Source organism: Thyridium curvatum (genome assembly GCF_004353045.1).
Source record: "Thyridium curvatum strain D216 chromosome Unknown NODE_31_length_406039_cov_82.875441, whole genome shotgun sequence".
Lineage (NCBI taxonomy): Eukaryota > Fungi > Ascomycota > Sordariomycetes > Thyridiales > Thyridiaceae > Thyridium > Thyridium curvatum.
The window spans coordinates 224,898-246,710 of record NW_022156786.1 but is presented as its reverse complement, the minus strand read 5'-3'; the positions used below and the strand labels follow the sequence as shown (position 1 = coordinate 246,710).

The following is a 21,813-nucleotide window of genomic DNA, read 5'->3' as shown; positions in this document are numbered from 1 at the left end:
TATCCGTCTCTCTGAATGTGGGAATCCAAACACATGCCCCCAACTATGATATTGCAGCTCCCTTCCCTCCGTTGCCTACATAATTCCTCTCCCAAAATTACTCTCTGGCGCGAGCGCTATGCTTTCATCATCCAACCGAAATCATCGCCCACCAACCTCCTTCCTCTCCAAATCGCCCGCCAAGTTCATATGCATAATAGCATCCCTCGTCCAGTCCTCCTCGTCATCGCCACCACCCACCAACTTTGCCCCCGCGCCACCAGCACCAGCACCAGCACCGCCACCACCTCCCATCCTCTGCCACTCGTCAAGTGACTCCCGGCCGTCCACGCTAGGCAGGTGAATCGTCGGCGGCGGCTGCTGCTGCTGCTGATGGAGCCCGCCGGCCGATCCCAGACCCGACCGGCTTCCGGGCTTGGGCCCCACCGTCGGCGGCGCATCCTCCTCGTCGCCGTCGTCATAGCCCGCGTAGCCCCTCATGCCGTCGTACCCATACCCGGAGCGCGTCTTGGTCGGCGTGACCTCGTTGTCCTGCGGGTACATCTGATGATGGTGGTCGCCGCCGCCGCCGCCGCTGTACATATCGTCCGCCGACATCTCGACGGCGCCGGCCCGCGGCGGCAGCGCCGCCATGTTCTCGAGCTGCTGCTCCAGCTCCCGCTGCTCGAGGATCTGCGGCGCCGGCTCCATGTTGCGCAGGCTGCTCGATGTGCCGGGCTGCGCCGTCAGGCCGCCGCTCGCGCTCCTCGCGCTGCCGATGCTCGCCCTGTTGTCCGCTCCGCCGCCGCTTGCAGAGTCCCCGCCGGCGCCGGCCTGCTCCATGCTCGCCGCCGTCTCGGCGTCCATGTCCCGGATGGAGAACTGCGCGATGGTGCGCATCTTGCGCGAGACCCAGCCGGCGAGGATCTTGCCGCGCTGCTTCTCGCCCAGCCGCGACCGCGGGAAGTCGCCCCTGCTGACAAAGGCCACGATGTCGACGATGATCTGGTGCTCGTTGAGGATGGCGTTGACGATGACGGGGACGATGGAGCCCAGGTACGCCTTGCGGCCCACCTCTACGAGGACGACTACGAGCCCGCCAGCTTGGAAGACGGCACTGATAAAAGTGTCAGTAAGATACAGACAATGAAATGCATTGTAGAAGCACCACTTACCATCCGCCTGGCACAATGTTTCGATGACACCTCTCGACCGAGGTCTCAATGTCCATAGGGAAGTGGCTCAAGCCGTTGATCTCAAATGTCTCACCGATGCTACCGAGGACGAAGAGGACCTGCATGTCGACCTGTGCACCTCCAGGGCCGATCGGCCTGCTGACGCTGTGCAAGAAACCAAGATCGCCTGTCCTCACATACTGGATCCCGGGATCGCCATCCAGCGTGCGCCCGTCGAATCGCTCCGCGTCAAAGGCATCCTTCGAGCCGTAGAATGACTTGACACAGGCCTCCGAGTCCACCCAGATCTCGCCATACTCTCCGTCGCTGCAGAGGAGACGACTCTCCGGGTTCACGATGGCGATCTGTGTCGACACAGGCACCATACCAGAATCCTGTACCAGAAGCGCCGAAGAGTCGGTGTCCGGGTCGACTGGGATGACCAGACCTCGCCGGAGGGCCTTGGTATCAAGCCAGAGCTCGATAGGCTCAATGCACATGTAGGAGCGTGATGCGACCATGGGGTTGAGTACATGAGAGTACACTGTGTTGATGGCGGTGCGATCGAGGCCCGTGGCTGCAAAGTGGAGACGAACCTTCTGGAAGACGTCCACTCTCGGGCGGCCCTCTGCCGAGATCATCATGTTCTTGAGCTCGTGGAGCTTGAAGCCCTTGCCCTGCATTGACGCCATGGCAAAGTCGAGCATCTGCGAGGTGGCGTACGTGTCCTTGATCTTGTACCGCGACAGGATGTGGAAGAGAGAAACCGGGTTCTGCGCGTAGTCTACGGGTGAAAGGAGGTAGGTCGGCGTTCCGATGTAGATTCCCATCAGACAGGTGTGAATGAAGCCTAGACCGGTAGTGGAACGAACACATCCAAGCACAGGTCGGGAACTCGTCATTTGGCATGTTTCCTTCTGGACCTTGCACATGCCCAGGATCGTGTCGTGGCCCAGTTGGACAGCCAGCCTTCGCTGGTCAGGAGTCCAGTATGTCCAGATGAGGACAGGGTATCCAGGCTGCACCCAAGCAGGGTCCATCATGATACCAAGATCACGGAGACCAGAGTTCTGCTTGGGAGGCCTCGTGGTGTTGTAGGTGCTTGGCACAGCCACCTTGAGGAAAGTCGCCGACTGTTTAATATGCTGGGAGACTTGCTTCATCTTAAGGAGATGGTCGACTTCCTGATTGACTAGCACGGCCTTAACGCGGTAGTCGGCAACAAGGTGCAGGAAGGCGGGAACATCCTCCGATAGTCGGTTCTGATCCATAGGCGCAATAGGAATGACAATTGCTCCTAGGTTGATGCAGGCGTGTATGGCGAAGACAAAGTCCTCAGAATGCGTGTACATCAGAATGACATGGTCGCCAGCCCTAATGCGCACCTTGTTCTTGAGATAGATAGCCACGGCAGATACTTTGGTATCGAACTTCTTCCAAGTTACACCCTTGCCTTCCTTCCCACGGACATCAATCGTGCAGTAGGCAAGCTCCTCAGGTTGACGAGCAACTCTCCACTGAATCAGATCGGTTATGCTGGAAAAGTTGTTGAGGGGCGTCGAGGTGCGGTCGTCAATGACGACTTCTCTCCGGTCGATACCGGAGTACTGCTTGTCAGCCGGAGGAAGGATCTCAGCCCTCGAATTGGAGGCAATGGGCGACCAGATGCCACCAATAGGATCCACGCCAATGGGCAAGTTCAAGACGGCATGCTCAACGCCAAACTTGACGTGAACGCACGCTAGGTTCCCAAGATCAAACTCTCTTCGACACAGCATGTTTCCAATCTCCCTGCGACCGTTCTTCAGGACCCTGGGTAAGGAGTTTGGCGCGGTAATCATGATGCAATAGACCCGCAGATGGTGTTCTTGCATGAGGACCTCCATACAGCGCTCTGCCAAGGAATCTAGGAGAGCAGTGTCCAGCTGTCGAGGAGGCCCGCCGGCCGTGACTGGCGCCGTCGAAGCGGCCTGTGATTCGAGAACCACGATAGGCAGATGTTCTTCGTTGACAAAGACATCAAAGGCGGAGCAGTCGAGCAGTTTCGGAACATTCCGCATGATGCTCACAACAATGTGCTGGACAAAGAAATAGCGGTACTCGGCGATCTCATGACCATGCTCCACCCACTCGACCTTTTGTCTGATCCGGTCCTCGTAAAGACCAAGAACAAAGATCTTTCCCTCAATCACTGTACCCAGGAGACCGGTCCGCAGAAATTCGGGTTCCACGACTGTGGGCGTTGGATCGCCGGGCTCGAATTTGTACGGCCTAGCGTGGAAGATCTGCTCGGTGTGCTTCGGTAGGGCCCAGAAACCGCCTGATAATGAAGGTGTATCTACCCAGATCTCGCCGATAGAATGAGGAGAAGACAGCAACCCAGTCTCCGGATCCACCACCGCTAGAGTCGCATCGGGGATGGGATACCCGAAGGCGCCAAGTCGGACAGTGCCGGGCTCAGTCGTGGCCCTCTTTCTGGCCTCGTCGCCGATGGCCACAACAACGACTTCATTGGTCTTCAACGCTTCCCTGTCAAGAAGAACCTCACTCAGCTCGTTCTTAGCGCGCTGCTCTGTCTTGTTGGTTGTACCGCCTCCCAGGAGGCTGCCGAAACCGTTGGATGATTTCTCCTTCTCCTTTTCACGTTCGCCCTCTGATTCCGTGTCTTCGCCCGGGTCAAGCTTGAGCAGACAGCCCATCCGCTCCTCGCCGCCCAGCCAATCTCTGACACTAATTACCATGCCACCATGCTCGGGAAGACACAACATTGGCGCAACAACCTCTCTCGCGCGGGGATTCCGCAGAGGCCTCAGCCATCGGTCAGCAAGCAGTTCGTGAAACTCGCCATCGACAGTCAAGGTATCGATGAGACAAAGCTTAACCGTCTGGAAGTTTGGTTCCATGCCTTTCTTGAAATTTCGGGTCGTCATCGGGTCTTGTTGGTAGTTGTACGCAGCACGCTTGAGTCCGGGGTAGTCGGCCACCATCAATGTCGCCTTGTACTTTGTGATCAGATGCGCATACAGACCCGGGACTTCAACGGCCTTGTTCTCGACAAAGACCATGGTGTGGCCGCCATAGACCGTCAGGAGAACGCCAAGAATCATGCCAATGCCCTGACGGGGGTCCAGATACGACAGCAGAATCTCGCTGCTTGCGCCGCCTCCAATGAGCCGCCCGTTCTTATCCCGCAACGAAGAATTAAACGTGTCGGGCCTATTTCCCGGCACTGTGGATATGATAGCACTGAGGCATGCCATCTGGTGCATAATGGTCCTGTGGCTTAGGACGACGCCTCGAAGATCGCCCGTTGGCGCTCGGGAAAACTCGATGTAAGCCAGGTCGGGAACCGAGAGCGGGGGGACATCGTCCTTTTTCTTAGGATGGTAGCTGCCAAATTCGTTCGTCTTCCACCACTCGACACCCTTAGGCCAGGTGAGCTTTTGCATGGTAATGTCACGTTGGAAGGTCTTGAGATTGTTGTCTGTCGTCAGGGCCAGGTGCGCCTGAGTGGACGTGAGGATCACGTTCAGTTTCTGGTAGTCCTGCAGCTCGTTGATAGGCACGGCGACCACTCCGGCGATGAAGCAACCTAGCAAAGCGATGGCGAACTCGATGACTTCCGAATCGCGGTAGACTAGAGCTACGCGATCTCCGCGGTACAACGAGCTCTTGTCTCTTATGACCTGAGCGACCTTTTCTGCTCTCGCCGCCAGCTTCTCCCATGTGATGGAAGCTGTCTCTTTGCCCCTGCTGTCCAAGACCCAGTACGCAGGCATCTTTGATGTTGTTCTTCCACGATGCCTCAAGACAGCTGCTATGTTGTCGAACTTTGACATCTGAACGTTGTTGTCGTGGGGGTCGGAGATTGCGAAGGGAACCTCGCGAGGTTCTAGCGGCATCTGGTATTCGAGCGCATCCGGTGGGGGTAGGTCGCTTGCGGTGAGCATGGGCGGCGCCATCGCGGCCGTGGGAGAAAAGGCGTCGGTTGCCGAGTATCGCTGTTGGGGAGCGCCGTACTCGCCACGGGGCATCTGGTCGTAGGCCTGTTGCCCGGCAAAGTCGGAGAAGTACCCGGTCGAGTCGAGCATCGTACCCGTCCTGCTGTCGTACTGGGCTTGGGGCTGCTGCTCCATGTAATCGCCGTGATGTTCTGGGTTGAAGGCGTAGTCGGTTGATACCATGGTCCCTGAGCGTGACGGGTCTGTCATGTTGCCCTGGCCGGCTCCGGGGCCGAGGAAGAGAGACTCATGTGCCCGTAACGAAGGTCGGTGGTCAGCCAACGGGCCGCCGGGTGCGAGAAGGGCTGCCGGATTCGGCGGCTGCGAGCTGCCATAGTCGCCTGAGCCGTATGGAGATTGTGGTCGGCGATCTGTGGGCGATTGCACACCCGTGGGCGAGTAGTTGCTTCCGCTCCCGTGATCCGAGTTGCTCGCTTGTAGAGCAGCCAGGGCTCCGGCGCGGTGGCCATCACTCGATGAGTAAGTGGCGCTGTCTGGGGAGTGTATTCCCAATGGGCCTTGGTAGCCGGCGGGAGATCCAAACTGTGAGAGGAGCTGTGTGCGACGCTTCTGGTATCTGCGCAGGAATTGTTAGCGGGGCCGCGAGGCTACAAGTCCCATTGTCTCGATCTGTCGTACCCTTTTTGTGTAATATCGCCCTCCTAGTTGCACCCAATTGATTGTTAGTAAGCCGCACCGGAAGGATCAAATCGTGTCAGAGGGTACTATGGGCAAAAACAGGCGCATCCGTTGCAGATCGCCCGAGCTCGAGCCCAAGGTGAACGGAGTACGGGATTGGGTCGAGAGGAATATGCGCACCTCGAGCTCTCGATCAAGCTCCTCGAGCTTGTCCCGCAACTCGGGACTCAAATCGGCCATGGCGGAATGCTGGCGGGCGGTTCGCGCACGACGGCGACTCAGTGCATTGGGCGTGCGGTTTGGACGGAAGATGTGGACAGATGCGAGGACGACAGAGACTGGTTCTCGGACCGCCAGGCTTGTTCGTCTAGCCCGGGCTCACTCCTTCGTGGGGAAGGGGTTTCTTCGATCCGAGTTGTTTGCCCGTCTGCCTGTCTGTAAGCGCTTAGCGAAAGAGGAGAGTCGGATACGAATGTCGAGTCAAAGAAACAGCCCTGGTGCGAAGTTGAGCGCGCACAGGGAAAAGTGGGCAGCGGGCAGTTCCTGTTTCGCCTTGTCTCGTGACGTAAGGAGCTGGAGGTCCCTGTCGGCTCTGCAATTGGCTAAAGTGGCGGCCCCGGTTAGCACCGCAGGTGGCAGTTTTCAGGCACAGACGAACCCAGACGAATCGGGGGCTGCCACCTCCAGCGCTGGCTGCAACTGGCGTAGCGCTAGGATCTGCTGGGCACCTAACTAAAAGCGGTGTCGGACAGCAGTCGACCCCGAGCTGGTGGGGGGTATCTCGGCAGGCGAGAGGGGCGAGAGGGGATTACAGGGCGGGGTTACTGGACAGTCACACAGTTTTACCGTATGGGACACGCTAAAGACTCCGCTCGCAGGTGGGCACCCGTATCCGTATTTGTCTTGGTCCTCAACGTCTGCTTCAACGGCGGTAATGCCAGATGTCAAGTTGGGCATGAAACTTTATTCGAGATAAAATATGGAATTGATTTTCGTACGCGGGAGAGCTCTCTCAACACAGAGGTAGCGACGATGCCGCTGGCGCGTGCTTTTGAGCAAGCAAGGTCCTTTAGAGCCGTCTGCTCAAGCGTTCAATCAAAAGATGAGCGTACGGGGTAGATGTGACGGAATAATGTCTTTCCAGTTCCTTGGGACCGTGCTGAGTTGAGGCTGCACGGGCCTTTGTTCAATCTCCACATTCACCTGACCATTTGGTCTTGAAGAAAAATCAACTTGGCCAAACTGTCATAACTTCCATACCTCCTCCAACAACGATAACAATATGCTCCCAAAACTAACTCACAGGTCTCCTTACACAGACAGGGCTGATCTATTGAATAGACAGCATGTCTCTGGAAGCATGATACCCGGCGATACGTGGTGAGTACGTAATGTATGTTTCCTCCTCCCCTTACAGTCCCCCCCCTCCGAATCTACATGATGAGAATTTCGCATATTCACAGACCTGTTCTGAACAACCCCTGTTGAGAAAATGCAATCTTTCTACTGATAGACCATACTCGTCTTGCCTTCTATCTCCCATACCCGTGTTGAAGCCAGCCACTGACGAATGTCCAGATGCAAAATTATCACTCCTTGGTGTCCTTTGTTCGACCAATCCTTGGCAGACTACCTCAGCTTTGACTTGTATCTAGACAACTTTATTGTTATTGAACTATTTTGGGACTTGAGGCCAATTTCTTTCAGTGAATTGTCATTGTTTCTTGACAGGTTGGGTGTCGTTGTCTTTGTCCTCGCTGTGCCTGTTGATGCCACTTTGAAGGAACAAAGGCTGAGCCCCCTTGTTCTTGATAGCCTGGCCGTATAAGAACATAGCCACCGCCCTGGCTGGCCGTGGCTCAGGATGAAGAGTTGCAAAACTCCCAGCGAATACATAAGCAAAAGCCAAGGTATTCTCGAAACTGGTCCGCCTTCCGCCCATCAGAAGTTCTCCGACACATCGACAACACCTTCTCACACCAGTTCAGCGCCGAGATGCCTGACACACATTTGGAAGTCGCGTATGACGACCAGTTCTATTTTGACCTCTTGAACCCTGCGGATGGGGATGGAGATGCCAATGGCAGCTTGTTTGGTGACAGCCCTATCGGCTTGACGACCAACTCCACTCCGCCAAAGCCAGCATCTACCGCAGACAAGGGAAAGGGCCTTCCGCTTCCCCTGCCACCTGCACCAGAGACGTCGACTGTGAGTGGTGGTGAGTATATGAAATCGAAGCCGGTGGAACCGGCGGCTCCTTATCAGCTCACTCTCCCTCCTTTGCCCGCCCAGGACCCGGTTCTGATGCTGAGCGCCCATATGAACGGCACAGACGCAACAACCGGGGATGTCGGACTAGGCATTGCATCAAGCTTGCCAGGTTCTGCCTTTGATGCGATGCCAAATCAAGTTGTAAGCTCACAGCAGGCGAGCAATGACCCGTTTGAGGGCTTCAGTCATCTCCGGCCCTCCGTCTCTGGTGCTAACCAGCCACTGACACAGCAGATGAACAATCATGTTTCTGTCTCTGATCCGCACAGGCTGCGGCCAAAGGTGGACAAGTTCGACGACAAACTATCCAACAAGCGAACAAAGAACCGGCCGAACCCACAAGACTTCTATCACCCAACCCCCAGGCGCGAGGCCTGGGGCCCGCCTGACCACCGACAGAGGCCCATGTTCCGCTACACAGAGTTCGGCGAGCTCGAGGGCGACATCAGGTTCAACAAGGACTCGCTGGGCCATTACATGCAGGGCTGCAAGCAGAAGAACATCCCGCTGCGGATTTGGATCCAGCACCCGCCCTCACAGAGCAACTGGCGCTATCCGCTGAACGCAGAGTCCTCCAAGTGCCGCTCCCACGAGTGCCCCGTGAACAACCGCTCGGTCCTCAAGGGCATGATCCGCGTCGCTTTCGACGAGAGGCCCGCAGATTCGGGCGTCATCCACGACCCTTTCCACTGCGCCGGCTACATGCACCTCTTCTGCCTCGAGAAGATCGTGAACATCTACAAGTTGATGTGTACCGGGGTCATGAACATGATGCCCGACACGCGCGTGCTCCACTGCGAGGACATCAACCCCATGGCCCTGAACCGCGACGACGACGGCCTGGTCTACGAGTTCCGCAAGTGGCAGGAGGATCAGGCGACGATCCGCAATCCCGATGGCGAGTTCGGCGCGATCCCCTTCGACAAGGACCGCGACCTTCTGGTCAAGAGGTTGACGGCGGAGCACATGAGGCTCCAGACAGCGGCCCGGGAAGCCGCCCGCGACGACCGCAAGAGGACCAGGGAGGACGAGGGCGGCATCATTACCGACATTGGCGTGTGGGGCGGCGATCTCGAACACTATGCCCAGCTGAAGCGCTCCGAGGTGAACCGAAAGAGGGACGCCCGTGACGCTGAGAAGGCCAGGCTGAGGAAGAAGAGGAAGGCACAGAGTGGTGATGCCATTGAGATTTCCGACGACGAGGATCTGGACGAGGGAGTACGGGTTCTCAGGTCGCACAAGCGGCCCCGCGCGGATCCTATCTTTGGCCAGGTCGACTACCAGCAGCAGCCAGAAGCCCCGTCCACGGACTTTGATCTGCGCCCTCCGATCATCTCACCTAGGGATGCCCAGCTGGACTATCAGCCTGCTCAGTATCACACCTCTGAACTGTTTCAGATGGCTTACGAGCAGCAGATCCATCCACAGTACCAGCCATACCCACAACAGCACCAAGTCCCTCCGCAGCATCACCTCCCTCCGGACTATCAGACGCCGGGGCATCAGATCCCACAACAGCCTGGCCCAGGCGCGCCCCCCGCGCCTGAACCCGCGCCTGAAACCGCGCCTGAACCAGTACCTGAATTTGAAGGACCCATCACCCGTCGCCGGAGCAAAATCTTGGCCGCGAACGGATCGCTGGCTTCGCCTCGTCTGCCTGCTATCGACGAGAATGCAGCCTATCCGCCCAAGCGCGAGACGGCCCGGACGGACTTGGGCGCTGCTCCGTTGAATTCGCCGGGCCCTCATGGTCCGGGCATGGACCAGAGGCTTCTGCGTCCCCGACGCAAGCGTGAGTGGGCCGACTTTGACGAGGGTGGCGACAACCACATTCTCGCAAGGTGGGAGGTCGAGAAGTATAACTATAAGCGCACTGCTAGAAAGCGTGGTCGTTATAACTCTCTTCCTTTCTGAGCCTCTACAGCAACCTACCCTAGTTTCCGTCTTGTCACAGACAAGATCTTTTTAATCTCTGTCATCTTTCTTTAGATCTCACAAGCCAGAAGTCTGTGCTTGATAATTCATCTTGTTTCTTTTCATATCTGCTTACTCTTATGGGTAGCATCTGTGGAATGAACATAGATTGGTGATCTCTTGGCTAGAGTAGAATACACATTGTGCTTTTCCTCTTCTCACTTATTGTCCCCCATATTTGCCGTGCTAACTCGTGTCTGACAACTGTGTGTACGACTATACAAGTATGGTGTTCTGCAGCGTTCGCTGTCCTATGTCGTCGATCAGTGCTTGCCAGGATTCATCAAGGCAACCTAGGGGAGACTGATGGTTGTCTGGGTATGCATAACATGAGCACTTGGTCAAAAAGACACTCTGCCCCGCTTTGCAGCCTTGGAACCTTGAGGCTGGGCATGTCTGAGAGCCGCGATCAAATCGTTCAACCCCCGAAAAGCTCCGGACTGGGAAAGTGAGCGGTGGACAATACACTCCATTATCAAAAGCTTGAGAGCAGACATCAGCTATACGTGCTCGAGCTGCAACCCACGATCTCGCGATGATCCCCTCGAGCTCGGTTTTCTCATGGTAGCCTTAGAGAACGTGGCTGAAAGACTGGTATCTGCACCATAGATACCCTGAATACTAGAATAATGGTTCAACCCAAAATTCTACTCGGATGATATCAAACAATAATTAGGGAGGCACAGGCTGGGCTACGTAGGTGGGTCTGGTCCATGAGGCCTTTGCCGCGAAACGGACAGAGATGAGAACGCTGGCATGAATTGATAGTCCTATGGAAAGATATAGCGCTATCAATAGTAATCATCTACTCACCTATACGCTGCTCATGTCCACATGATTGATCAGATGTTCAGAGCGATACGGCCAAGGTGCGAAAAAGAAAGAGAGTGCCAGAGCCTCAAACATCAAGCAAGTCCACCTCCCCTCCCGCTGGCATGTGCCTGTAGATTCTCTGGTGCCAGTTCGGTCGGGCCAGGACTTTTGCTCTCACTTCCGATGCCCGTTTTGTGTCGGCATAGGCCATGAGCGAGAGCAACGTGGAATTCAGCGCGGCTTGCTCCTCGGGGGACCAGGTAAACTGCTTGCGGTAGCGCTCAAAGTAAGTGACCTCACATGAGAGCAAGAACGCCTGCAGCGTCAAGGCCACTTGGAGGTCTGCGGCATTGATCTCGAAGCCGATGACTCCATTCGTTTTGTTCTTGGCCGGCGTCCTCAAAATGAGCTCGTTGAAGATTACTTCAGTCTGCTCGTCGATGTTCTTGTCGCCAACCGGATAATGCACGTATTTCCGGTGAGGCTTTTTGTCTTGTGCCATGCCTAAGATGGTCTCGTTGACGAAAACTCGGACGAAGAACATCCAAATCGGATGCAGGGACAGGTGCTCGTCCTCGGAGTATACCGCGCAGTGCCCCATATTGTAGCACTCTAGGTCGAGCATTTGGCGGCCGGGCATTCGTGGGTCATCGAGCCAATGAGCTGCAAGCCATTTGCCATGATGGTTGTGCAGGGTCCTGTCATTGCGAATGGTGTAGTTTTGCGACGCCAGATCTGGCCTGGCCGTCCACGGCAAGCCAAGGTATCGGGGGAATACACAAGGCCATTCGAGTTGGAGAGTTGACGGTGTGGATGGAATCCATACCTTCGTGAACAGAGGTTCGGTCCGGTTGATGGAAAGAAGACCGAGGCGCAGCATAAGCTCCCGGAGGCTGGAAATATATCGAATGCAATGTGTCATCAGGTCTTCAATGGCCTGGTAGTCCTCCAATCCCCAGTCAGCGGGCTCATGTTTGATTCCCAAGGCGGTGGCAGCCTTCTCCCGCTTTTGATCGTCCGCAAATTGCTTTACAAGTTCGCTGTACTTGTCCAACATATCCTGGCTCACTAAGATTACTTTCTCCTAGCGGAGCAACCTCAGTCTTTCCAAAAGACAGAGGCTCCAATAATGCGCATCGAAAATGCGCAAATTCGTTATCATTCGAGGTGACACGATCAGTGTTGCCCGCTTGAGCTCTTGGAGATCGCTCTGTCGCTCATCGTCTCTGCGAGCTAGTAGATGGGGGAAATTGAGGAAATAGTCGTGGACGACTCGGAAGTCCCGGGCGTCGACGTTCTCCGGTTGCTCGAAGCCAGCCTCGTCTACGCTGTAGGCGAACACGAGCACCGGCCCGTACTATGGCCAGCCCATGCCTTCAGTCCAGAGGAGGAGGAGCTCGCGGTTCAACTTGAGGTTCTTATGGCGGAATCTGCGAATCCAGCCGTAATGCAGGATACGAAGGTAGTGGCGTGTCTTTGCGGTGTCTCCGCTGTTGACTTCGGTCGAGCGTAGGCCGCTGCCTGCCATGAACCTGTGGGGCAGGACCGGAATGCCGTCTCGGAAACGCAGCCAGTGTGTGATGTTGATCTTCCTCCTTACAGGGGGCGATCCCGGGTCGAAATCGGGCGGCTTTTCGTCGGCAAGGTCCAGGTTGCCGTCTGAGAAGAACAAGGCTAAACGAGCATCACTTGTCGGGGCAAAACCGGAAGCTGCGGAACTGGCCTCTGCGCTGCAAAAGATGTTGTGGCTATGCGCGTTATCCTTCTGACAAACTTCTCGGCAGTATGGTCCTGCACCGCACGAGCATCTGAGCTCCGTTTCGGGATCGCAGGCCTTGTCGCAGTACATGCAAGTCGCGGGAGCAGCATCGGTGATTATGGGCGGGCGCTGGCCCGAAGGGTTGGCCCAAGCCCCTTCTGGAACCATCTCGGTTTTCAGTCTCGAGGGCCTTTCTGCGTTGGCAAAGTAAACCTTCGGACGACTCCGACTAGAGCGGCGCCGCGGGGTGTTGGCTTTTGTGGTATCCATACTGGAAAATAGTGTCGCTGATAGAATAGTGGTAATAGTGACTTAGGTGTAGAAGATTAGATGAAGAGAAAAGAGAGTAATATTCTGACAAGTCCCTCGAGAAGTTGGCAATTCTACCTATGCAGGTAGCGAGCGGAGACAGAGGTCGAGATGGTGAGGATGTTTGATGATGAATGGGAACTGGGGAGGTCGCCCTATGCCTGTCCGAGAGAAGGAGAAGGTACACTGATCATTGCGAGCACCTTCCACGTTCTTTTCTCCGCCTAGGCAGAACCTTAATGAATTCAGTTTCGTCATTGACTACATGGAGAAGGCACACGCAAGCCAGGGGAGGTGTCGCAAGAGACCCAGTTCATAGGCGCCGCCATCAATACAGACCCAAGAGTTGGTATATTCCAAACATATCATGTACAAAAGACCAAATAGTTTCCAAGCGCCAGATCCAGTCCTTTGTAGCCAGATCCCTATCCTCGAGACTTTCATCCTTGTAAGTAGTATCGCACGTATATCCCTTGCGGTATCCCATCTCCTTTGTCATCCGCATCAGCCGCATCAGCTCAGATTCTGCTATAAGCAAACACCTTGGCATCAGTACGACTGCGTTCCTATCTCACACATCTCAGGCTTCCCAAGGAATCTTCAAATGTTCCCACAAACTCCTCGATCTCGTCGCTTCTGACTATATTGCCATCGAATCTGACATGAACATCTAGTTCTGTGCCACGCAATGTACACCTAAACATCAATGGCACGTCCCTGCTCTCATCCACCCTCAGTGCTGTATTTCCGTCTCTGAAAAGACCGTCCTTGATCCCCGTGGACAGAAACGCCTCGTCATCGATGGTTAAGATGGATCGAAGTTCTAGAGGTGGGCAAAGAGGTAAAAGACGCTGGATCGGAAAGTCTTCGAACATCATCCGCTTGGCAAGAGAGGTTTGCGTGACGGCCAACACTTCGACATCTGTGCGAGCAGGTGGTAGTAATATTCGCGTAGGGACGGTCACGAGGGTTGGGCCTGCGACACGGCCAATGCCTGGCAAGGACGAGTTTCGGCCGCCTGTGCTCTCGAGAAACAGGACGTCTGTGGGGTCAGCACAGTGCTTCGAGAGGGCTATGGCATACGCCACACGAATCATGTTTGCAACGGTGATTCCGGGAGGTGCAGTGATGCCCATTGTTCTGGTAAACCTCTCACTAGATGGAGGTTGCTTATTCTCCGGAGGTGGGATTGTCGGAAACTCGACCCACGACGCCGAGGCCAAATAATCTTTCCAGAATGTATCTCCACTCATGAGATATTCTTGACTTTGCTCCTTCATATAGTGTTTAAACGGGGTCAAAGGCGTCGGCGCAGAGCCTCGGTAGAGTTGGTCGATCATCTGAAGGAGCATCGAAATGGAGTACCCATCGTAGATGGCGTGATGGATTGTCCAGACAAATGCCTGCTCGCCCGTTTTGGCGTCTTTGGTGATCACATAGCGACTCAGGGGCATACCAAGCCCCATGGGGTTCTGTATGTCCTGCGCCAGATAAGTCTCCAAGCTACCAGAGACGATCTCAAGCTCGACTGGTTGGGGCTTTATTACAGCGAACAGCATTCGCTTGTTCGAGTCAATGATAACTCGAGATCGTAACAGCTCTGCTGTCTTTGTAGTCGCATTAAGGGCCGTCTGGAACTGGACAAGGTCTGTGTCTGCAGGGAGGCGGAAGTAGTGTTGATCCAACCATGCTTCTGGCCTCGTCAACGTCTGAGCGTACCATCGCATCTGGTTGATAGCCATGGGCACAACATCTTCGACTTCTTCGGCTGGGACCCTGCAAATACCAGCCGCTATGGTGCATAGCTCTTCCTGTGACTGGGGGAGCAGAGAGAACGGCTGGATGGGATGTAATCCACTCTGCAGTCCCGTACTAAACGCATTTTCGGCCATATCGCTCAGAATTGGGCTTGAAAGAATCAAAGTCGATGTTAGATGCACGCCGCGGCTTCTTGCGATTGTAACCAGCTTGATGCTCGTCACCGAGTCTCCTCCAAGATGGATGAAGTGGCTATCAGGGCCAATGTTTTCCGCTGGACGTTCTAGGGCAAGTGCCCAAAGCTCGCGCAACGCAGACTCATCCTGTGTGCAAGGTCTTGTGCTGTGATTCAGGTCTCTTGCTCCTTGTAGCCTTTGCAGCTCATCTGGAAGAATCTGTGAAACGAGTCGCCGTAGCGACGTGCGATCGGTTTTATGCGACGAGGTGAAGGGAAGAAAGGAAAGTGGGACATATATGGAGGGAACAAGAGGTACTGGTAGGAATTTCTCAAGCTCCTTTTGAATTCCTGGCACCCTGGATTGCAGCTCCTCAGTCTGGTCCCAGTCAACTTCTGGTGTGGTCTGCATGCCTGCCTTTGTCGAACCACTGATGAATGCGACAAGGGCTGATTGACTCGCCAACGCGGAGTGTTCGACTTTCTCGACTGCGACCTTCAAGTCCGAGGACAGGCAAGGCACATTTGAGAGTCGTGTTTCGATTTCCGAGAGTTCGACCCGCATCCCGTGAACCTTGACTTGTGTGTCTTTCCGGCCAACAAATTGGATTGTGCCGTTGATGTGGCGCCGGACCAGATCACCCGTTTTATATGTCCGCCGATCTACTCCTCCGATGGTGCGCGTAAAGAACGATGCCTCTGTCTTTGCTCTGTCGTCGAGATAGCCGCGAGCGAGGGTGGGACCTTCGATGAGTAACTCGCCGAATTCTCCCTCTTCTGCTGTCTGGTCGTACTGAGATTCCTCTACGACATCGATGACACAGCCAGTTGGGTAGCCAATAGTTCCACTGGGAGGCGCGATACTCCCTCTCTCGACTCGCAGCCCAGCTGCTTGGATGGAAGCCTCTGCCGGCCCGTACGAGATGTACACATCGACATGAGGAAGCCACTTCTTCATCAAGTCAGACGGCACGCTCTCTCCCCCAACGCCAAGTTGCTTCAACCCGGGCATGCTAGCTGGATCGAGCAACTTGGCGTATGATGGAGTAACCATGAGTGTATTGACCTCAGCCCGGTTGACAAAATCGGCAATGTCGCCGAGTCGCTCCTCTTCCGTTGGAACGCACACACATCCGCCAAAGATCAAGGTCGTAAATATGTCCATGAGAGATGGGTCGAATGCGTATGAGGCGAACTGCAGGACACGCGACTCTGGGCTGAGGTTTTGGTCGGAGCCGTGGGCAAGAGCACTCGTCACGAACGCTTGGTGCTCAATCATGACGCCTTTGGGTCGACCAGTGCTCCCCGATGTGAAGACGGCATACATCAGATTGTTAGGCGACACGATGGCCTCGTGATTCAGTGGACTGGCACTGCTGCTCAAGTCGGCCACGCTGCGCATTGAGACATCGACCCTTCTGAGTCCAGTGGCGTGAGACAGGCGATCGTGTTGGTTCGGCGAGGTCAACAATAGAGTAGCCTTCGTGCCTTGGATGATCTCCTGTAGTCGCTCATCTGGATGCGATACATCAAGCGCTACAAAAGCCCCATTGGCTTTCAACACGGCAAGCATGCAGACGATGGTGACAGCGGCCTTGTCACAGAGGATCGGCACGATGTCGTCGGGTCTCACTCCGAATGACGAGATGTGTGCGGCAAGCCGTGAGGAGAGCTCATCTAGCTGGCTGTAGGTTAGGTCTCCATCCCAAGCGTGTACGGCCGGTGCAAGGGGCCGAAGTTTGACTTGGTCATAAAAGACATCATAGACGAGCCTGTCTTTCGCAGCGGTGGGCACAGATGAGCATTCGAAGTCCTGCGACTCTACAAGTGCTTCTGAACTGAGGGCTTCATCATTCGGCATCGTGTCTGAATGGGCCATTGTGTAGAATTCCTGCATCGACCGGCTCATGTAACTGGCGTGTTTGTCGAGACTGCAATATTTTGGAATTGTCGCGCAGTTTTTCATCAACGTACGACAGATGCTTGATTCAAAAACGCGCTGCGACGCGGCGATTGTGGCGTGCCACAGCAACCGTATTGAGCATTCCGCGAAGCGTTTGTGCCTCTCAGAGGTCCTTTTGTTCGGCTTGTAGTTACACCAACGTGTCTTGCATATCAGCTCGCCGACCTAGGCAAGGTTGAAGGTACCTACCTAAGTCAGCTTACTGTTACATATACCTGGGTATGCCGCATTGGGTATCAAGGTAGTCCGCAGTCTCGGCTGACAGGCCCGCCTAATGCCGGGAAGATTCGCAGGCGGCAACGATATACCCGGTCGAAGGGCTCATCAGAACAGGAGAAGGTGCATGCACCAATGTCAAGCAATAAAAAACCCCATTTCCTTTGCCATATGCCAAAAGCTCTCCGCTCTGTGATAACCGAGATACCATCCCGTTGCTGCATTGCGGATTACGTATTACGTGATCAAGGTTTCACATGTGAGCTCAATCAATCTTGTGCTCCGAAGGACTCTGAATGTCCAGCGAGGTGACTTTATTGGGTGGTTTTCGAGTGAGCTGTCCATACGTCCATGATAGACTGACACGTTGTCTTGCACATATTATCTAAGAAAATGGCAGCAGCCCCTTGGGGCACTAGAGAAGCTTAACAGGGTCTGACAAGAGATTGGCTGGCCATGTATGCTCACCAAGTCCTCCCGTACCGTCTTACTTGCATGAAAGGCGGCTAAGTTCAATGCTTGATTGCGTTAAGATACGGGATCATTCGCCCGGATCTCGGGTACTATTTTAGCAAAGCTCTTATGTGCCTCTCAGCCTAGCACGCCACGTACACAAAGGGGAAGCAAGTAGTATAGTTTTCCTTGCATTAAGGACGTAAATCCTTCCAAGAGACAACATCAAAGCCCCCAAAAATTTGATTGTCCGTGATTGAGATATGATAGGATGGTCCCTGGTGAGTAGACGAGTTGTGATAGGTAATCCTTCAAAGCTCATGAAACCCTGAACTCTCTGGCTCATCGTTCCGACCCTGAGGCTTTGGGGAAGGGGCTCGAACTCCAGCCCCAGAGTCTATATTTGGTCATGAACTAGTGTTGATAAGCTCGTTTGAATGTGCCGTGCTCTCGCCTTCGTAAACGCCAGTCATGCTGACATGCCTGGGTATCAGATGAAGAATGCCACCTTCTGAGGCATGGCTCGGTCCTAATGCTGGCCAATCGGGCTATTCTAGAACAGCACCCTAGTGGTAATGTGTGAGACACCGAGTCTAGCATTCATCCTCTCATACTGCTGAGCTGTCTCATGTCCGTGTTCTGGAATCATTTTCCAGTGAGCATAAATAGGGTGAGCATCCACTGTGCATTTGAAAGCTCTACGAAGCCTTTTGACACTGGATTAACAGAGCCGAACCAAATTAGACAGTACCTGGTGTATCTCAACATGTTCGTCGTCATCTCCGTTGCGATCCTCTTTGGTACGCTCTACTATGTATGGTACCGCGTATTCTCCTACCAAGGCCTCCCGAAGACACTATCCTTTGCAGGCTCGGATGGCTCTTTTCTGTCTCGTGGGCGCGCTTCGTTCAAGAGTGTACTCCATCTTGACTCCCTTCTCTGGGCAGGCCATGTTGAAGTAAGCTCAGTACCTTCAATTTCGACCGTTCAAAGCTGACTGATGCCAAGCACACCAAAGTGAACCGGCCATACATCCTTCCAGACTTGTTCACCGGGCACCAAGTTATTCTGCCTAAGTCACAGTTCTCATGGCTTACCAAACAGCCGGCCAGTGTGCTAAGTCAACGTGAGAGCAACAACGTATTCTTGGCTGCAGACCACACGTTCCTCAACTGTGTCGCGGCAAGTGATGCCGAGTGGACCTTCGTTGTCAATGTCATCAAACAGATTACGAAAGAGCTTAACAACAAGACCGACGACATAATAGAGGAGATCAACGATGCACTTGCGCTGCTATGGGGCAGTGATGACAATGATTGGAAGGAGATCGACTTACTGGACGCTATGCTCCAGATTATGAGTCGAGTAGTGAGCCGTGTCTACGTCGGACTGCCTCTGTGCCGAGACGCTACTTATATCGGCAGTACGACACGCTTCGCCAAGTTCATCCTTGTTGAAGCGCTACTCATTCAGCTCACACCAAATATCCTCCGACCCCTCGTCGGCCCTGTTCTGGCGCGCTACGACTGGGTCCAGTTCACACGCCAGGCTCGCCGAGTCAGCCCAATCATTAAAGAGCGCGTGGGCAGGCTCGGGTCAGAGAAACCAGCAAGCGATGATGCAAAAAGGGACCTCTTGACGGAACTGATCGAGGAAGCTTACCGCCGCAATGAAGACCCTTGCCAAACCACCAGCCAGACGACAAGGCTCCTGGCCATCCTGAACTGGGCTGCCATCCAGGTCCAAGCCATCACCCTCGAGAACGTTTTGATTGACTTGGCACACGCACCGGATAGCCTCGCCCTCCAACAACAGCTTCGAGAGGAGGCAGCTGTTGCTTCGAGGACCGAGCCCCCCTCGGCGCGTTGGACCAGGGCTGAAGTCGCCAAGTTGCCAAAGATTGACAGTGTCTTGACCGAAAGTCTGCGACTTTGGGGGTTCTCGCACGGTGTCGTTAAGGTGGTAGTCGCCAAGGACGGTGTGACGCTTCCTTCAGGCGAACACATCCCATGTGGCGCAAAGATCGGCGTGGGAAGCTATGGAATCCATCACGACGATGACGTCTACCCTGGAGAGCAGTTTGAGTTTGACCCCTTGCGCTTTACAAAAGACAAGGAGCCGGAGAAACTTGACGGTCTCAACTTTGCCAAGACCAATGAGAATTACTTGGCGTTTAGCCATGGGAAGTACTCCTGGTAAGCCATTCTTCCCTTACCCGATGAACTTGTTTTCACAGTTCACTAATGCTTCGACCAGCGCTGGCCGCTTCTTTGCAAACCACTTGATGAAACTGCTCTTTGCTCAGATGCTTCTGCAGTACGACATCAAGCCCAACGAGGATCCTCGGCCTCGGAACCCGTGGCTGAGTTATGTCTCGCCGCCGCCTTTCGGGTACAAGCTCAGTATCAGAAAGAGAACTCAATCTGTTGCTGAGGTGTGAATCAGAAAGGCTAGTCCTACAATTCGTAAAGCTTTCAGTAGACCGCATAGAGTAGATAGTGGAAAGACTTGAAATCTAGGACCATTAGAGTGTCTTGAAAGCGTGACTATTGCGTTCAGAAGGCCTTTTGTATTTGATCCATAACTATTGATTGCTACTCCACTTTGGCCGCAACAATCATCTTTCGATCGTCGGATCGAAGGCCTTGTATGCTCCAGTAACCTGGAGGTCTTTCTGAGGATCGTATCTGTCCTGTCCTGGCAGCTTCCCGTACTTCTCACAGAGGAAGAGCATGTCATTGTACGCACTATGAGCCATGGTCAGTTGTCTGCGAATCATTGCTAAGAGGTCGAGAGCAGGAACTTACAGCTGCCTCAGCTCGGTCCCGAAATCTCCCGCCGAACCATTGAGGTGGGATCGGACAATGTAGAGACGCAGTCGGTCGTTGTACTGTTCCTTCGGCTCGGAAGGTTGAATCAGCTTGTCATAAGCAGCTTTGTACTCAGGTTTTGTGACAAAATGAGTAGCCCATTGGCTCCTCCCTGTTCTCAAGTTAGCATTCCCATCCATCCCAGGTATTATAGATAGACTCACAGGTTCCGAATTCCATCTCGTTGTGTGCATAGACACATCCCGGGTCAAAGACCACAATCTCCTTTGTGTCGTGGTCCAGGGCAATGTTCTTCTCCCAGAAGTCGCCGTGAACTAAGGCGGGCCGGAGCTCGCGCCCATCTTCCTGCAACGGATTGAGTAGTCGCGGGACCACGACCTCGATGATCTCGTCACACACCTCCTCAAACTCAGGCCAGGGTCCATGCTTCTCCATGTCATACTGCATGACGTTCTTGAGCTGGTAGGCAAAGGACTTGGCCCAGCTCTTCTCCCATGTCACGGTCCTTTGCATCCGTCCACAGGCGGTTGCGACGGGAAATCCGAACATGCCATTCGGGGACGTGCCCTTCGTGTGCATCTTGGCCAACATGCCGAGCAACTTGTCTGGGTCCGGGAGCTCGTCAAAGTCCATATGCTTGAACTCGCCCAGGTAGAAATAAGTCTTGGTATCTCGCTCATCTTGGTCTTCGTCCGCGCCGCCAGTGCCGCCTGGGTTGTCTGCTTCGCTGGCGTCGTCAGAAGAAGCTATCGACGTCCAGTCACTACCGGGCTCGCTTTCAGAATCGCTCTCTGATTCGTCGCTCTGGAAAGAATCCGCCTCTGGCTCGGTGGATGATGCATTTGCTGAGTCGTCAAAGTACGAACCCCAACCATAGGGCTCCGGGACCATGTTCGGCACAGCTTCTCGTATGAGTTTTGCGGAAACGAACTCGCCTTCACACATAGCTCGTGCGCTGGGTCCTGCTGCTACCTATATGCCAGTTGATCAGCACACATCTCTAACCATTCCGGAGGAGCTAGAATGATGGCATATAGATCTGACCTTGAGAAAGTAGGTTTTTGGTGTCCCCTCTGGCGTAATAGTCTCGATTTTGGCGGTCTTGGTCCATGCTGAGTCGCCGAATCGGCGCGCATGTGTCACTCTGGTTCCACCGGGCATAGCTACCGATATCTTGATTAGAATACTGACCACTCGATAGTATGGGGAGATAGGAATGCAGTTTACCCTCAAGAACCGCATTGTGGAGGCGGAAATCACCATCGACACCTTCTACCCATCCGTCGACCGTTGTAGCCATGACAAGCCTCTGCAGTAAGTTCTAATAGCACGCTGTTGGGTTGTTGCCGATAGTTCGCATCTCATCTCGACCCAGGCATCACCACTTGATTATAAGGCGCTCCCTGTCTATCGTGAGAAGGGGTCCGAGACCGCTTGGGCAAGGATGGCGGAGCCTGATGTCCGCAACATTTACAAGCGTGATGTGTGCTGCAGGCA

The 21,813-nt window shown here is 54.5% G+C and overlaps 6 protein-coding genes across 6 annotated transcripts; 2 read left to right on the top strand and 4 right to left on the bottom strand.

Moving 5' to 3' along the window:
- Positions 1 to 141: 141 nt before the first annotated feature.
- Positions 142 to 6,034, bottom strand: E0L32_005769 (uncharacterized protein; the record flags this gene model as incomplete). The annotated part of the gene is made up of 3 exons (XM_031140327.1): positions 142 to 1,096; positions 1,155 to 5,732; positions 5,895 to 6,034. 3 exons carry the CDS (start codon positions 6,032 to 6,034, stop codon positions 142 to 144), a joined length of 5,673 nt encoding a protein of 1,890 aa, XP_030995536.1.
- A 1,755-nt stretch (positions 6,035 to 7,789) lies between these two features.
- On the top strand, positions 7,790 to 9,979 carry E0L32_005768 (uncharacterized protein; the record flags this gene model as incomplete). The annotated part of the gene is made up of 1 exon (XM_031140326.1): positions 7,790 to 9,979. One exon carries the CDS (start codon positions 7,790 to 7,792, stop codon positions 9,977 to 9,979), a length of 2,190 nt encoding a protein of 729 aa, XP_030995535.1.
- A 958-nt stretch (positions 9,980 to 10,937) lies between these two features.
- Positions 10,938 to 12,881, bottom strand: E0L32_005767 (uncharacterized protein; the record flags this gene model as incomplete). The annotated part of the gene is made up of 2 exons (XM_031140325.1): positions 10,938 to 11,892; positions 12,211 to 12,881. 2 exons carry the CDS (start codon positions 12,879 to 12,881, stop codon positions 10,938 to 10,940), a joined length of 1,626 nt encoding a protein of 541 aa, XP_030995534.1.
- A 605-nt stretch (positions 12,882 to 13,486) lies between these two features.
- On the bottom strand, positions 13,487 to 16,732 carry E0L32_005766 (uncharacterized protein; the record flags this gene model as incomplete). Its single annotated transcript, XM_031140324.1, has 1 exon — positions 13,487 to 16,732. One exon carries the CDS (start codon positions 16,730 to 16,732, stop codon positions 13,487 to 13,489), a length of 3,246 nt encoding a protein of 1,081 aa, XP_030995533.1.
- Positions 16,733 to 18,251: 1,519 nt separating this feature from the next.
- E0L32_005765 (uncharacterized protein) lies at positions 18,252 to 19,925 on the top strand (the record flags this gene model as incomplete). The annotated part of the gene is made up of 3 exons (XM_031140322.1): positions 18,252 to 18,443; positions 18,494 to 19,680; positions 19,742 to 19,925. 3 exons carry the CDS (start codon positions 18,252 to 18,254, stop codon positions 19,923 to 19,925), a joined length of 1,563 nt encoding a protein of 520 aa, XP_030995532.1.
- Positions 19,926 to 20,102: 177 nt separating this feature from the next.
- Positions 20,103 to 21,477, bottom strand: E0L32_005764 (uncharacterized protein; the record flags this gene model as incomplete). Its single annotated transcript, XM_031140321.1, has 4 exons — positions 20,103 to 20,232; positions 20,293 to 20,467; positions 20,520 to 21,288; positions 21,361 to 21,477. The coding sequence occupies 4 exons, from the start codon at positions 21,475 to 21,477 to the stop codon at positions 20,103 to 20,105; spliced, it is 1,191 nt and encodes a 396-aa protein (XP_030995531.1).
- Positions 21,478 to 21,813: the final 336 nt, after the last annotated feature.